The sequence below is a fragment of the Malus sylvestris genome, chromosome 12 (assembly GCF_916048215.2).
Source record: "Malus sylvestris chromosome 12, drMalSylv7.2, whole genome shotgun sequence".
NCBI classification, from domain to species: Eukaryota; Viridiplantae; Streptophyta; class Magnoliopsida; order Rosales; family Rosaceae; genus Malus; species Malus sylvestris.
In genome coordinates this window covers 172,380-188,286 of record NC_062271.1, presented here as the reverse complement: position 1 = coordinate 188,286, position 15,907 = coordinate 172,380, and the positions used below count along the sequence as shown (strand labels likewise).

Here is a 15,907-nt window from a genome sequence, read left to right as displayed (position 1 = left end):
TTTCACCTCATTCAAATGACATTGGCATTTCTCAAATTGGTGCCTCACTCAAAGTTCCACACCAAAGTTGGCTTTTCCTTCAAGGCTTATGCCTTACTTTTTGCGAGTCTTGTCCATCGTTGATATTATGTAGGAAGTGTTGTCTCTTAAGGTTAATGGATTACTAAAAACTTGGTTAACTTTGAAAATGCTTTTGAGATTAAATGCTTGCTTCTATGATTTCAAAATGGCTGTCTCTAATCTTATCCCCTTTACTTGACACATCACAGTTGTATCATGAGTAAGTGTTCATCTCTATATTATTGTCTCTGTATGACCCTGAAGAGTTGTCTTTTGAGAATTGCATTGCATATTGTTTATGTCAAACACTTGTCATATCAATATCTCTTGGAAGCATCGATATTCAAACTACGTTTTATTATCCCTTTCATGGCTTGTGTTTTAGCTGTTGTTTATTGGTGCAAAGATTCAACTGTTATCTTGATCTCTACCTTCTTAAATAGCTGCCTTTGGTTGTTTCGATACATTTGTCTATGCCTATGCTCAAATTTATGTTTCAATGAACATCTTCATTTTCTGTTGAGTCACTGTCCCTTGTTAGAAAAATGAAGTCATGATTTAGGATTATGGGGGAGTGTGTTTTCATGAAGAGCATCATTTATGGGGGAGTTTCCATTATGGGGGAGTTAAATCACAACGCATGCATCTTTTTGTGCTTACTCATTGCTAGTCTCACTGTTGCTACACCTTGCTTGGGCTTATCCATATGATCTTATTTCGTTGTGTTTCATACTTTGCAATCTTTTTCTTACCCATGATAAATTTCACTTGTTCTTGTCAAGAGTTATTCATATGCAGGATTCATTCCTTGTCAAGAGTTATTCATATGCAGGATTCATTCCTTGGCTCTTATTTTGAGTATGAAGGAGTGAAATTAGTTCTAGGCTTAGGGTATTTTGTCAAGGAAAGCCAAATGGGAAGATTGTAAAGTCTAGTTTTAAGTGTTTGGCTTTCATTGTCAAATATTGTATTTGTGTACCACATGCTCAACTTAGTTCTAGATTATATTATTTGATTATGGGATGCTGCTACTGGAATTTAACGTCTATAACATCCCACATCGACCAACGGAGAGGGGGTGATGTGCCTTATATGTACATGCCTACCTCCATATAGCACGAGGCTTTTTGGGAACTCATTGGCTTTGGGTTCCATCTAAACTCCAAAGTTAAGCGAGTTCGGGCGAGAGCAATCCCAGGATGGGTGACCCACTAGGAAGTTGCTCGTGAGTTCCCAGAAACAAAACCGTGAGGGAATGGTAAGCCCAAAGCGGGAAATATTGTGTTATGGTGAAGCCGGGACTGGGATGTGACAGCATGGTATTAGAGCCACTCTGCCGTGTGGTGCAAGTGTGCCGACGAGGACGTCGAGCCCTTAAGGGGGTGGATTGTAACATCCCACATCGACCAACGGAGAAGGGGTGATGTGCCTTATATGTACATGCCCACCTCCATATAGCACAAGGCCTTTTAGGAACTCACTAGCTTCGAGTTCTATCGGAATTTCAAAGTTAAGCGAGTTCAAGCGAGAGCAATCCCAGGATGGGTGACCCACTAGGAAGTTGCTCGTGAGTTCCCAGAAACAAAACCGTGAGGGAATGGTAAGCCCAAAGCGGGAAATATTGTGTTATGGTGAAGCCGGGACTGGGATGTGACAGCATGGTATTAGAGCCACTCTGCCGTGTGGTGCAAGTGTGCCGACGAGGACGTCGAGCCCTTAAGGGGGTGGATTGTAACATCCCACATCGACCAACGGAGAAGGGGTGATGTGCCTTATATGTACATGCCCACCTCCATATAGCACAAGGCCTTTTAGGAACTCACTAGCTTCGAGTTCTATCGGAATTTCAAAGTTAAGCGAGTTCAAGCGAGAGCAATCCCAGGATGGGTGACCCACTGGGAAGTTGTTCGTGAGATCTCAAAAACAAAACTGTGAGGGAATGGTAAGCCGAAAGTGGACATTATCGTGTTACGGCAGAGCCGGTTTGGGATGTGACAACGTTCAAGGACGTGGCTCACCTCACATCAAAGGTTTATTCTTGCATGTGCATCTCATATCTCTATTTATGTTGCATTCTGTCTAGGTTAATTGTCTAGTCAGTTTTGCACTCTAACTTCCAGCTGTTTAGGCACACAAATTAAGACAACCCACATGGGATGACTGATACCTTTCTGATGGTAGTCAATTTCTGGCCATTGATTTGTCTATATTTCTTTTGCAGTCAACAAGTGTCCTTGGGACAAGTTGGCTGATGAAAAATCATATTTCCTTGGGTATATTTGTTCCCTAAGGTTTCATTTGGTCATTGGGGATTCATAATTTATTTTAGAGTGAGTGTGCCTTCAAAGCTTTGAACTTGCCTCTTCTTCATTTATGGAACCCTAGCTGTAAAACCAAGTTCATGTATTAAACACTCAATCATTGTATATTAGGGTTGCATTATGTTAAGGTTTTGCATAAAGTTCTTGGTCTGGTTTTAAGTTTTCAATCCGTTTTAGACCAAGTTTTTTTATTCAAGTTAGATTTTTCATTCAACTGTTTGACTGGAGAATCTGACCGGTCGATTAAATCCAGAATTGCATCAACTTCATCATAACATCATTTGCATAAGTTAATGTACACTGAATTAGATCTTAGTTAACTAAGATCACTTCAGTAAACTGAGCCTTAAATTGACTACTTCCGCTGTTAGAGTAAAATAACATATATGATCTTAGTTGATTAGTGTTGTTGACTAGTCAGACAAGCACATATATAGATTTTAAATTGCAGGTTATTCCACTTGGTACCACTTTCAGAATCTTTTAATGGTTATAAGTATTTTGTAACCTTTGTGGATGATTATTCAAGGATTACTTGGTTATATCTTTTAAAGTGCAAGAGTGAAGTCATGAATGTGTTCAAAGATTTTCATAAACTTGTAACAACTCATTTTGGTTGTCATATTCACACTTTAAGGTCTGATAATGGCACTGAGTATATGTCAAATAACATGTCTCAATACTTAAGTTCCCATGGAATTTTTCATCAAACAAGTTGTGTTGGCACTCCTCAACAAAATGGAGTGGCTGAGAGAAAAAATAAAGATTTGCTTGAGAAGACTAGAGCTCTAATGTTGCAAATGAATGTTCCTAAGAAATTTGGTCTCAAGGGGTGCTTGGTGCCACCTATTTGATCAATAGACTGCCTAGTAGGGTGTTGGATCAAAAAGCACCCTATGAAGTCATGAAAGGAAGAAAGATTGACTTCTCTCACTTAAAAGTCTTTGGTTGTACTCATTATGTTCATGTTGCTTTAATACATCGAGACAAGCTTGATCCAAGAGCTAGCAAATGTGTTTTTCTGGGGTATTCTTCAACACAGAAAGGTTACAAGTGATACAACTCTTCTTCAAGGAAAATCTTTGTCTCAAGGGATGTAAGATTTGATGAAACAACACCTTTTTTTTAAGAAGTCAGTGGACGATTTCAGTAAGGGGGGTATGTCTTTGAAACCTTCCCTTTGCTAAGTCCAACAATCAATGATGCAAATGTATACATGCCTACTGATAGAGAATATGGCAGCCCTCTGAGTAATGGAGAAGAAAGTTTGCCAAAATCATCAACTCAATCATCGACATGCCATTCATCCTTTGCAATTTCAGAATCATCACATGTCTTGCCTCAAGGAAAAAGAAACCCATCTCGTGATCGTCTTCCTCAATCCAGGTTTTTAGATTATGTGACTTACAATGCAAGGTATCGAGTTGCTAAATGCTTATCATACCAAGGATGACACTTAAGCATGCAATTTTTCTTAATTCCATATCCAATGCTTATGAACCAAGAAACTTTCAAGTGGCAGTGCAGCAAAATGAGTGGAAGTCGGCTATAGAGGAAGAGTTAAAGACCTTAGATGACAATAAAACATAGAGTATTACCAAACTACCACAAGGAAAAAAGGATGTGGGACGTAGATGGGTATATAAAACCAAATTTCACTCTGATGGCACCTTGGAAAGACGCAAAGCTAGACTGGTAGCTCATGGTTTTACTCAAACCTTTGGGGTAGACTACAAAGAGACTTTTGCTCCTGTAGCTAAGATGAACACAATTAAAGTGTTATTGTCTGTTGCCATTAATCATGCATGGCCCTTATACCAAATGGATGTAAAAAATGCATTCCTGCACGGTGAGCTTGAAGAAGAAGTTTACATGAAACTCCCTTCTAGTCATCCCCAATCTAATGATCCAGAGTTGGTCTGCAAGTTATTCAAATCCATTTATAGATTAAAACAGTCTTCTCGTGCTTGGTATTCAAAGTTGAGTTCAGTTCTTGAAGAAGTTGGCTTCAAGAGAAACAACGCAGATTCCTATTTCTTTGTTCGAATTGGTTCTAGTGGAACCCTAGTGGTTCTTATTTATGTGGATGATCTCATTGTCACTGGTGATAATGCCAGTGAAATTGTCCTACTTAAGAACTCTCTCAAGCAGAAATTTGCCATCAAAGACCTTGGGACACTCAAAATATTTCCTTGGCATTGAAATGGCAATTTCTAAGAAAGGACTTTTCTTGAATCAACGAAAGTATATTCTCTATTTACTTCAAGAAGTAGATATGGTGGACTGCAAACATGGCCATACACCTCTTGATTGTAAACAAAAAAATGACCATGGATGGAGAACCACTAGGTGATATCAGTCACTATCAAAGGTTGGCTGGGAAACTTATTTATCTTACAATAACAAGGCATGACATTGACTTTGTTGTCAGTCTTGTGAGCCAATTTATGCATTCTCCAACGCTAGATCATTTGTAAGTTGTTAAGAGGATACTCAGATACTTGAAAGGCTATGTGGGGCATGGCATTTTGATGCAAAATAATGCTCACACACACATCCTTGGTTACACTGATGTTGACTGGGTAGGCAACTCTTTGGATCACAAGTCAACTACTGGTTTCTGCATTTTTGTTGGAGGTAATCTGGTGAGTTAGAAAAGCAAGAAGCAAAGTGTGATTGCTCGGTCAAGTGCTGAGGCTGAGTATAGGGATATGGCCACTACTGCTTGTGAATTAATATGGCTCAAAGGCCTCCTCTCTAATTTAGGGTTCCCTAGTTCTCAACTAATGACTCTTATGTGTGATAACCAAGCAACCATGCATATAGCCTTTAATCTAGTTTTCCATGAGGGGACCAAGCACATCGAGGTTGACTGCCATTATATTCGTGAAAATGTTCAATCAAAGATCATACAAACTTGTTACATTCCAAGTTCTAGACAATTTTCTAACCTCTTTACCAAGCCATTGGCAACTGTTGCGTTTCACGGTCTTTTGTCCAAGTTTGGATCAATCAATCTCCTCGATCCAAGCTTGAAGGGGAGTATTGAAATATATTAATAGATTACAAGGATAGGTTGTAATTATCACTATAGCTAGTCATGGGTTAAAGTGATAATCACAACCATACCTGCTTGACATTTCTTGTCAATCATACTTACCCACTTGTCAAACTTTTCCCTTAATTCTAGGGTTACTTTACTTGTAAATTGTACTTAGGATTTGTCCGGTTGTTAGGTCATAAATATGGGATTGTGTAGTGGTTGTTTGTCCACTGGTTTATGATCAGTTTTCTTGGCTTGCTATAAGAGCTTTGTTTCTCTCTTGTAAAGTTCATGATGAATATACAAACCTTGAAATTCAACAGGTACTCAGGTACTACAATAGAAAATATTTCATCATTGTATACAAGGTTCATTCCTAATACTAGGAAAATTGCAAGCGAAATCGTTCGCATTTTATAATATAAATCTCTAGTACAAGCAGTCAAAAAAGCAAGACACATAGCGTAATAGAAACATTTTGTAAAAGTGTAATTATCACTACCGGATCGTAATGGGGATGTTGTATTAAGTTTAATAAAATTCCTTCTAGTGCAAGGAATATATATGGTTATGGCGAAAAAGAAAGAATGACATAACAACTTGATATAAAGAATGATAAAGATAAGAATGATGGAGATAAGAATTAAGCAAGTTTGTCTATTGTGGATACAAAGTCAAGCAAACAAGATCGAGCAAAATCATACTTTGTGATTACAAAGTCAAGGGTCTATTGTATAGGCACTCATTGTTGTATAACTTAGCTTTTATTACATGTAGTTGGGAGCTGCTGCCTTTATTGTTGTAAGACCAGCACTTATATATAAGGAGTCCTTGTACCATGTTGATATAGAAAAGATCAACAGATTATTTCTCCAAAACGGAGCTTAATTATAAGTTTCAAATATCATTCTCTTCATGGTATCAAGAGATATTTCTCTAACGACAAACCTCTGACTGAATTTTTTTTTTCCCTTCTTCTGCCTTACCTTCTAGTCGACTTTTCTTCAGCTTCCATGGCTGCTTCTTCTCTTCTTACCAGTTCCCTTCCTAATATTTCCTTTTTGGTTTCAATCAAACATGATCGAACCAATTATATGTTGTGGCTTGCCCAATTTAATCCCTTACTTAAAATAATGATCTCGTTGGCTATGTTGATGGTACAAAATATGTCCAGCAAAGTTTCTTGAGGATAATACTACTCTCAATCCCGAGTACGTGACTTGGCAGTGACAAGATTAACTCAACTTTGACACCAAATGTGCTTTCCATTGTCATAACTTGTGAAACATCCCGAGCTGTTTGGGATACTTTAAAAACACGATTTGCTTCTCAATCTCTCACTCGTATTCTTCAACTTAAGCACCAAATGCAGTCTACTAAAAGAGGTAACATTTCCATTACATGGTACGTTGATAAATTGACTAACTTTGATGATCAATTGGCTCTTGCAGGAAAGCCCGTTGATGATGGTGATCTTATGGAGCTGATTTTAAATGGTGTTGGTCCTGCTTTCGAAAGTACCATTACTTCGGTTAAAGCAAGAGAAAATCATGATTTTTGACGATATGGTTGCTTTGCTCTTGAGCACTGAATGTCGTATGGAAGACCACAACACTTCTTTCCATCCAGATCACACTACTGTTGCTCTCTTTGCACCTTCTGGCTTCTCTCCAAATCATGGTCGTGGAACCACACTTCACCTTAGCAATGGTCGTACGTCTTCATTCAGTTGTGGTGGTTTTCAAGGTCGTGGCTCATTTCATGGTCGCGGTGCTGGTAATCCTTTTGTAAGCCGTTGCAGTGGTTCGAATGGCGATTTGTTTCATGGTGGATCCGGCTGTGGCTTGTTTCAAAGTCGAGGAATTCTTCCTACACCCGCTGCTGTTTTTCCTCACTTTTCCTATCTTCCCAACCATGTTACGGTTGCTTCTTCATCTTTTGGATATCGTAACATTGGTTCTTCCTCTAATGGTTGTAACTATTGTGGTGATCATCGTCATTCTACTGCAAATTGTTTCAAGTCTCCTTTCTCTGAAGGTCGATATCTGTCTCCACAATCTCATGCTATGATGGCCTCTCCTATGGGCAATGACCAGTCCCCTACATGGTATACCGACAGTGGCGCATCGTCACATATCACCAATGATTTAGCTAATTTTAGCCTCTCCACATAATATACTGGTCAAGATCAAGTCGTTGTTGGTAATGGTACATGTTTGTCTATTAATCATATTGGTTCCTATTCCGTGTCTAAATTTCCTTTAAATTCTGTGTTGCATTGTCCTTCTACTTCCGCTAATCTACTGACTTCATCGATTTTGTTGTGATAACCATTGCTACTTCATTTTCACTCCTACTGATTTTTTTTGTGAAGGCTCTATCCACTGGGAAGATGCCTTTCCACGGCAAGAATGAGAATGGATTGTATTTATTTCGTGTAGGTTCGTCGAAGTTTCCCTTCAAGACCGTGGCTTTCGTTGGACAACGAACCTCTTCATTTGTGTGGCATCAGCATTTCGGTCACCCATCTCGTGCAATTTTTAATAAAATTATGTCTTCTATTCCTATTAAGGATTCCAATTTACCTAGTTTTTGCTCTACTTGCCCATTGGGCAAAAGTGCTAAATTACCTTTTGCTTTGTCTCCATCTGTTTCCGTTTGTCCTCTTCAATTGATCCATTGTAACGTTTGGACTTCACCAATTGCCTCTGTTAAGGGCTCTAAGTATTTTATAATATTTCGTGATGACTATTCCCATTATACTTGGATATTTCCTATGGGATTTAAACATGAAGCTTTTTCTTATTTTCAAAAATTTAAATTGCTTGTTGAAAACCTTTTATCTATACATACTGTCTATAAGATAAAATCTTTACAAACTGATGGAGAATGTGAATTTATGAGTAAGGAATTTCAACAACTTTTAACTGATAATGATAATGTCATTGAGCACCGGTTAACATGCCCTCACACTCCTGAACAAAATGGTGTTGCTAAACGGAAACAATGACATATTGTTGACATGGGTCTTACTTTACTTGCCACTGCTAATATGCCTTCTTCTTTTCGGGTGGATGCTTTCAACACCTCAGTCTATTTAATTAACCATCTTCCGGCACGCCAATTGAATTATGTTTCGCCTTTATGAAAAAATGTAAAAGTTGTAGGCCTTCTTATTTATGTTTTCGTGTTGTCATTTGTGCTTGCTTTCCTTATTTACGACCTTATAATAAAATAAATTGGAGTTACATTCAAAACAATGTGTTTTCATTGGTTACTTATCATCATCGAGGCTATCGCTGTTATGATATGTCAAATGGATGAGTTTATTTGTCACGCCATGTGGTCTTTGATGAGGAAACTTGTCCTTTCAACAACCCTACACAATCCTCCTTAGTCTCGCCGTCAGAAGCTTCTTCTCCCGTGGTTATCACTCCTTCTCCCTTACCACTTCTTCCTCAGGTACCTTCATCATCTCATATTTCTATTTCTCATAATCTGACATCCTCTTCTAGTGTAGCACCTCGTTCACCCATGCAACCCTCCACAAGTTCAACATTGCCTACACATCCACATTCCTCGCCACCTCATTCTCAACATGTGTTAGAATCAATCAAATATCAATTATACAATATATAATAATTGCATAGTTTATTTCGAATTACAATTTCACTATATATACAATATACCAAAATATGAACAATTAATAAAATTACATGTAAAATCACAACAATAATCACTGACTTGTTTATGGAAGATAGAGGCTTACAGTAGTAATCTCCTAATACAGAAATTTGCCCCTACACCAGTGCAGTAGTTCACGGACGTCTATCTTGCAGGATACAACTATCTAACCCAAGTTTTTGCACTCAAACTTGGATTATTGGCGAATTTACTATGTGTTTCTTTGTGAAGGATCAAAGAGAGAGCGATGGAATTCTTTTTCGTTTCTGATATCACAGCCATATATATAATGGCATTTTTGAACAGTTATGGCTGTTCATTCTTATCCTTTCAAAACAGATGTAACTATTTTTGTAAATGGCCTTATCCTTTCGAAAAAAAAACTGAATCCTAAAATCAAAAACGTAAAAATCGTACTTGTATTTTTCGTCCATCCAAGCCCAAGAGCCCCAAGGTTTTAGGGCCCAAGGTCCACGATTTGACACTTAATATATACACCCAAACCTTCCAAGTCCATGGCCCAAGGTTCATGGGTCAATTCCTTTCAAACAAGAAGTGAGTGAACTCACTTATAAAGGGGAATTAGATAGAGTATATGGTTAATGTGGGACAATGGTCCCTCACAAGTTCCAATAATACCCCACATTTTCTATTCAAACTCTAGCAATACTCCACATTTGAATAGAAAATAAGATACTAAATAAATTAGTAACATATTTCCAGATAACTTAGATACGATGCACATCGAGATAGGTGTTTTTTTGCACTTGAACCTTCTCTAGTAAGTACTCATCGGATTTACCTAATGAAGCAATGAATTTAATATCTTGAACTGATCATTTTTAGCAGTAAATCGAAATAATAAGTATCACACATATCACATCTTGACACACTTCACATTCATACGGTTGTGTTCATTTTGGTCCTGAACATATCCTGATTTCATGAGACCTTTAGAGAATTGTAGCCATATCAATTCTCAAAGATGCGACCCCACATCAATCTCATATAGGTAATGCTAATCAAGAATATCATGTTCTATTCATGTTAACCATAAGATATTAGCATTATTAAGAATAACGATTCACCATCCTCGTCTTACAGGCAACACACTGTTTTCCATCATAGGAATGAGTAAGGATTGTGTGTCTCGTACCTTGAGTTTTCCTCAACTAGTTTGCTTATTGAACCTAGACCATGGGATCTCCAATTAGCAAGGTTAGGTTTTCGTCAAGTTATAACTCATTAAGTTGGCTTTAAACCAATTCCCCTCAATGCAAATGCCACTTGATCCTTGGGTAGGCCTTTAGTCAAAGGATCAGTAATGTTCTCCTTAGATTTAATATAGTCAATGGAAATAGTTCCATGCTTGAGTAGTTGTTTAATGGTTCTCTGTCGTCACCTTATATGTCTTGACTTCCCATTATATTCAGCATTTTTGGCTCGACCTTATGCATCCATGCTATCATAATGTATACATACTGTAGTCACAGACTTGGGCCATAATGGAATATCTTCCAGAAAATGTTTAAGCCATTCAACTTCATCAATAGCTGCATCCAAGGCTATAAACTCTTATTCCATTGTCGAACGTGCTATACATCTTTGCTTAGATGATTTCCATGACACAGCTGCTTCACCAAGTGTAAATACATATCCACTTGTGGATTTACTGTCTGTGCTCCCTGAAATCCAATTTGCATTACTATATCCTTCTAATAATGGGGGATTTTGAGTGTAATGCAAACCATAGTTCATTGTATGCTTTTAAGTATCTTAATACTTTTATTAAAGTTTTCCAATGATCTCTTCTAGGATTACTTGAATACCTTTTTAATCAGTTTATTGAATAAGCGAGATCAAGTCTTGTACAATTCATAATGTACATCAAGCAGCCTATAACTTAGGTATACTTCAATTGAGATACGCTATCTTCTTCATTTTTAGTAAGCCTATGAATGGGATCAAAATGGAGTTACTGTAGGTTTACAATCATAATGTCCAAACCTTATTAGAACATTTTCAACATAATGTGATTGAGTTAGAAGTAGAACATATCCATATGAATTCCTTAGAATTCGAACTCCAAGAATCACATCAGCTTTTCCCATATCTTTCATATCAAAGCTAGAATTTAGCATTTTCTTTGTGGAGTTAATAACATCTTTGCTTGTTTCCATTATGATTATGTCATCAACATATAGACATACAATAACATAAGCATTTTTCGTTTGCTTAACATAAATGCATTTATCATTTCATTGATTACAAATCCATTTGTGATCATTTATGATCGAATTTTTCATGCCATTGCTCAGGAGCTTGTTTAAGTCCATACAATGACTTAATTAATTTGCAAACTTTCTTTTCTTGACCTTTGACAATGAAACCTTCAAGTTGTTCCATATGTATTTGTTCGTCTAATTCACCATTTAAAAATGCAGTCTTAACATCCATTTGATGTATCTCGAAATTGTAAACAGACGCTATAACTATTAACAACCTTATAGATGTTATTCTAGCTACTAGTGAATAAGTGTCAAAGTAGTCAAGTCCTTCTTTTTTATGATACCCTTTGGCAACTAGATGAGCTTTATACTTGTCTATGGTACCATTCGGTCTCAATTTCTTCTTGAAAATCCATTTGTGTCCTATTGGTATATTCTTCGGAGGCAAATTAACCAATTCCCATGTATTATTTTGCATGATGGATTCCATTTCACTTTGAATAGCTTCTTTCCAATAAGGTGCTTCAGAGGATTCTAATGCAGCCTTATAAGTTTGAGACTCTTCTTTGGTTAGATAAGTAAGGAAATCAGGACCAAAATTCTTTGCAAATTTTGCTCTTTTACTCTTTTGTGGTTCCAAATCTTGGCTTTGGACTCTAGAAGTTGAAGTATAATTATCGTCATTATTTCTTGTAGTATCATTATGTACTATTTTATTCAAAACATATGACCTATATTTATAAGGAAAATTTTCCTCAAAGAACTCAACTTCTGCAGATTTAAGTATTGTATTTACATGAATGTCTGCAATTTCATATTTATGAACCAAAAATCTGTATGCTGAACTATTATTGGTGTGACCAATAAATATACAATCCACTATTTTTGTCTCTTTGGAAGAGGCACTTGAACTTTCGCAAGACAACCCCACACTTTCAAAGTTTTATATGTAGGTAACCTACCTTTCCAGATTTCATAAGGAGATTGATTAGTTTTCTTATATAGAATTCGATTCAATATTGTGTTGGCAGCAAGGAGTGCCTCACCCCATAAATTATGTGGTGCATCAGAATTGTTTAACATGGAATTAATCATATCTTTCAATGTTTGATTTTTACGTTCAGCCACTCCATTTTGTTGAGGAATATATGGTGTTATCGTTTGATGTATTATTCCATGTTTTCAACAAAATTCTGCAAAGTCATTAGATTCGTATTCACCACCTTTATCCGACCTTAAGACTTTTATTCTTTTGTCTAGTTGATTTTTGACTTCGACTTTAAATGTCTTAAACACGTTTAAGGTTTCATCTTTGCTATGAATCAAATAGATAAAATAGTATTTGCTGCATTCATCAATGAAAGAAATATAATAATTCTTTCCTCCACGAGTTGGTGTGGACTTGAAATCACAAAGATTACTATGGATTAAACCAAGTACTCCATTGGATTGTTCCATTGATTTATATGACTGTCTTGCATATTTAGATTCTGTGCATATCTCACATTTTGATACTTTGTTCATAGAACATTTGGGCAATAAGCCTAAGTTAACCATTCTTTGAAGAGAACAAAAATTAACATGTCCTAATCTTGCATGCCATAATGTAGAGGACTTAATCAAGTAAGTAGAAGAAGCATTGGGCTTGTAATTATTATTAATAGCATCAGCAGAAAGCACATTCAATTTGAAAAGCCTCTCAGCCAAGTAGCCCTTTCCCACATACACCCCACCCTTGGTGATTACAAACTTATCAGATTCAAAGACTAATTTGAAACCTTTGTTACTCAGAAGCGATCCAGAAATTAGATTCTTGCGAATATCAGGAACAAGTAGAACATTGGTGAGTGAAAGCTCTTTTCTAAAAGTGAGTTTGAGCGTCATTTTCCCCTTCCCTACAACGTAGATGCAGTTGCATTTCCCATGTACAGATTTTCTCCACCATCAATTGGTTGGTAAGAAACAAATAAATTCCAATCAGCACAAACATGCCTTGTTGCTCTTATATCAACCCACTAGTTATTGGAATTAGTCAATATATTGACCCCAGTTACAACAACAACAACAAACTTGTCTTCTGCAATGTTTGCTTGATTGGAATTCTCAGTATTCTAATCTTTCTTGTGGCGGCAATCCTTTGCTCTATGACCTGTCTTTCCATAAAACCAGCAACCTCCTTTGATTTTCTTGAAGATTTTCCCTTTCGCAGTAATTAGTGCTTTCTTTGCAGCATCATCGTCTTTGTTTTTATGATGGTGTTTTGCCTTGTGAAAGTCTCCTCCTTCCACAATATTGGCGTTTTCCTCCAGCAATGAGTCATCATACTTTTCATTTTTTCGATGATCCTCTTCCACACGCAATTTGAGAATCAATTGATCCATGCTCATGTCTTCAGATGCTTTAGATAAATCTGAAAGTCCTTCCAATTTGAAGGCAGTTTCTCTATAATAGAGCCAACCACATAGCCTTCTTTTAGACCAAGATTCTCTTTATCTAACTCATGAACAAGCACCTGGAGTTCTTCAACTTGCTTGACAATAGACTTGGTGTCACTCATCTTGTAAATCAGAAATTTTTCGATCACAAACTTCTTAGAACAAGCCACTTCAGACTTAATTTTTTTGTCCAAAGACTCCCATAGATCTTTAGCCGTCTAATATGATGAATAAACATCATATTGAAAGTCATCTAAAGCATTCAAAATGTAGTTCCTACATAGAAATTCATTGGGAGTCTAGGCTTCTATAGCCTGCAGAATTTCGACAGGAATATATCCCTCTTCTGGGGCTTCAAAGGCCTCAAAAGTAATGACGTGACTCAAGTTCAGAGTTGTCAAGTAGAACAACATCTTTTGTTGCCAACATTTAAAGTCAATGCCCTTGAATTTCTCAGGTTTCTCAACGTGTTGCTTGACGACACCAACATTTGATGGATCCATGGAATAGAATTTATGTCTTAGATTGTTAGAATCGATCAAATATCAATTATACAATATATCATAATTGCACAATTTATTTTGAATTACAATTTCACTATATCTACAATATACCATAATATGAACAATTAATAAAATTGCATGTAAAATCACAACAATAATCACTAACTTGTTTATGGAAGATAGAGGCTTGCAGTAGCAATCTCCTAAGATAGAAATTCGCCCCTACACCAGTGCAGTAGTTCACTGATGTCTATCTTGCAGGATATAACTATCTAACCCAAGTTCTTGCACTCGAACTTGGATTCTTGGCGAATTTACTATGTGTTTCTCTGTGAAGGATCAAAGAGAAAGTGATGGAATTCTTTTTCGTTTCTGATATCACAGCCATATATATAATGGCGTTTTTTAACAGTTATGGCTGTTCATTCTTATCCTTTCAGAACAGATGTAATTGTTTTTGTAAATAGCGTTATCCTTTCGGAAAAAACTAAATTCTAAAATCAAAAACATAAAAATCATACTTGTGTTTTTCATCCATTTGAGCCCAAGAACCCCAAGGTCCACAATTTGACATTTAATTTATACACCAAAACCTTCCCAGTCCAAGGCCCAAGGTCCATGGTTTTGGCCCAATTCTTTTCAAATAATAAGTGAGTGAACTCACTTATAAAGGGGAATTAGATAAAGTGTATGGTCAATGTGGGACAATGGTCCATCACAAGTTCCAACAACCTGCTCATGATAGCTCTCCTAGTTTGATTTCCATCAATGAGGCCCTTCCATCTTCTTCAGCTTCTGATCCCCATCCCATGCTGACTCGTTCGAAATCTGGATTTGGAAAACCAAACCCAAAATATGCTTTATTGACATCATTACAAGCTCTTGATTCTGAACCAACCTCGTTCCGAGAGGCTAATCAATTATCTCATTGGCGTGATGCAATGACATTGGAGTTTAAGGCCTTGAAAGATGTTGGTACATGGGAGTTGGTACCTTCCTCACTTGCTACTCATGTTCTTCCTTACAAGTGGGTCTATCACACAAAGCGAAAATATGATGATATGGTAGAGCGATACAAAGCTTGTCTTGTTGCAAATGGATTTCATCAAAAGACGGGTGTTGATTACATAGAGACGTTCAATCATGTGGTTAAGCATGTTACCAGCCGTCTGGTTTTTGTCCTTGCAATCTCTTATAATTGGTCTATATGCCAACTTGATGTACAAAATGCATTTTTGCACAGGAATCTGTCTAGAGAAGTTTTCATGAAATAACCACGTGGTTTTGAAGATCCCAAGTATCCTCATTAAGTTTGTCGTTTGCACAAGTCCCTATATGGCTTGAAACAAACCCCAAGAGCCTGGTTTAATCGCTTTTCTGAATATCTTAATGATTTAGGCTTTGTGGCATCACAAGCTGATCATTCTCTCTTCATTTTTAGTAACCATGGAGTGTATTTGATTCTTCTAATCTATGTTGATGACATCCTTATCACAGGAAATCGATGCTCTTATGTTGATTCATTTATCCATGCACTTGGTCAAAGTTTTTCTATGAAAGATTTGGGACCCCTCTATTTTTTCTTGGGTCTTGAAACACCTCGTGGAGATGATGGGTTACATCTAAAGCAGAC

The 15,907-nt window shown here is 36.9% G+C and overlaps 1 protein-coding gene across 1 annotated transcript; it reads left to right on the top strand.

Annotated features, from left to right (window-relative positions):
- Positions 1-6,134: 6,134 nt before the first annotated feature.
- On the top strand, positions 6,135-7,968 carry LOC126593559 (uncharacterized). The gene is made up of 2 exons (XM_050259656.1): positions 6,135-7,531; positions 7,866-7,968. The coding sequence occupies exons 1-2, from the start codon at positions 6,918-6,920 to the stop codon at positions 7,966-7,968; spliced, it is 717 nt and encodes a 238-aa protein (XP_050115613.1). The 5' UTR covers positions 6,135-6,917.
- Positions 7,969-15,907: the final 7,939 nt, after the last annotated feature.

What these genes read in the sequence shown, in the direction of transcription:
- LOC126593559 (XM_050259656.1), top strand. Translation starts at nt 6,918, where the DNA reads ATGGTGTTGGTCCTGCTTTCGAAAGTACCATTACTTCGGTTAAAGCAA. An exon ending in AATGACCAGTCCCCTACATG is followed by an intron (nt 7,532 to 7,865) that starts GTATACCGACAG and finishes TATTTCGTGTAG; the next exon opens with GTTCGTCGAAGTTTCCCTTC.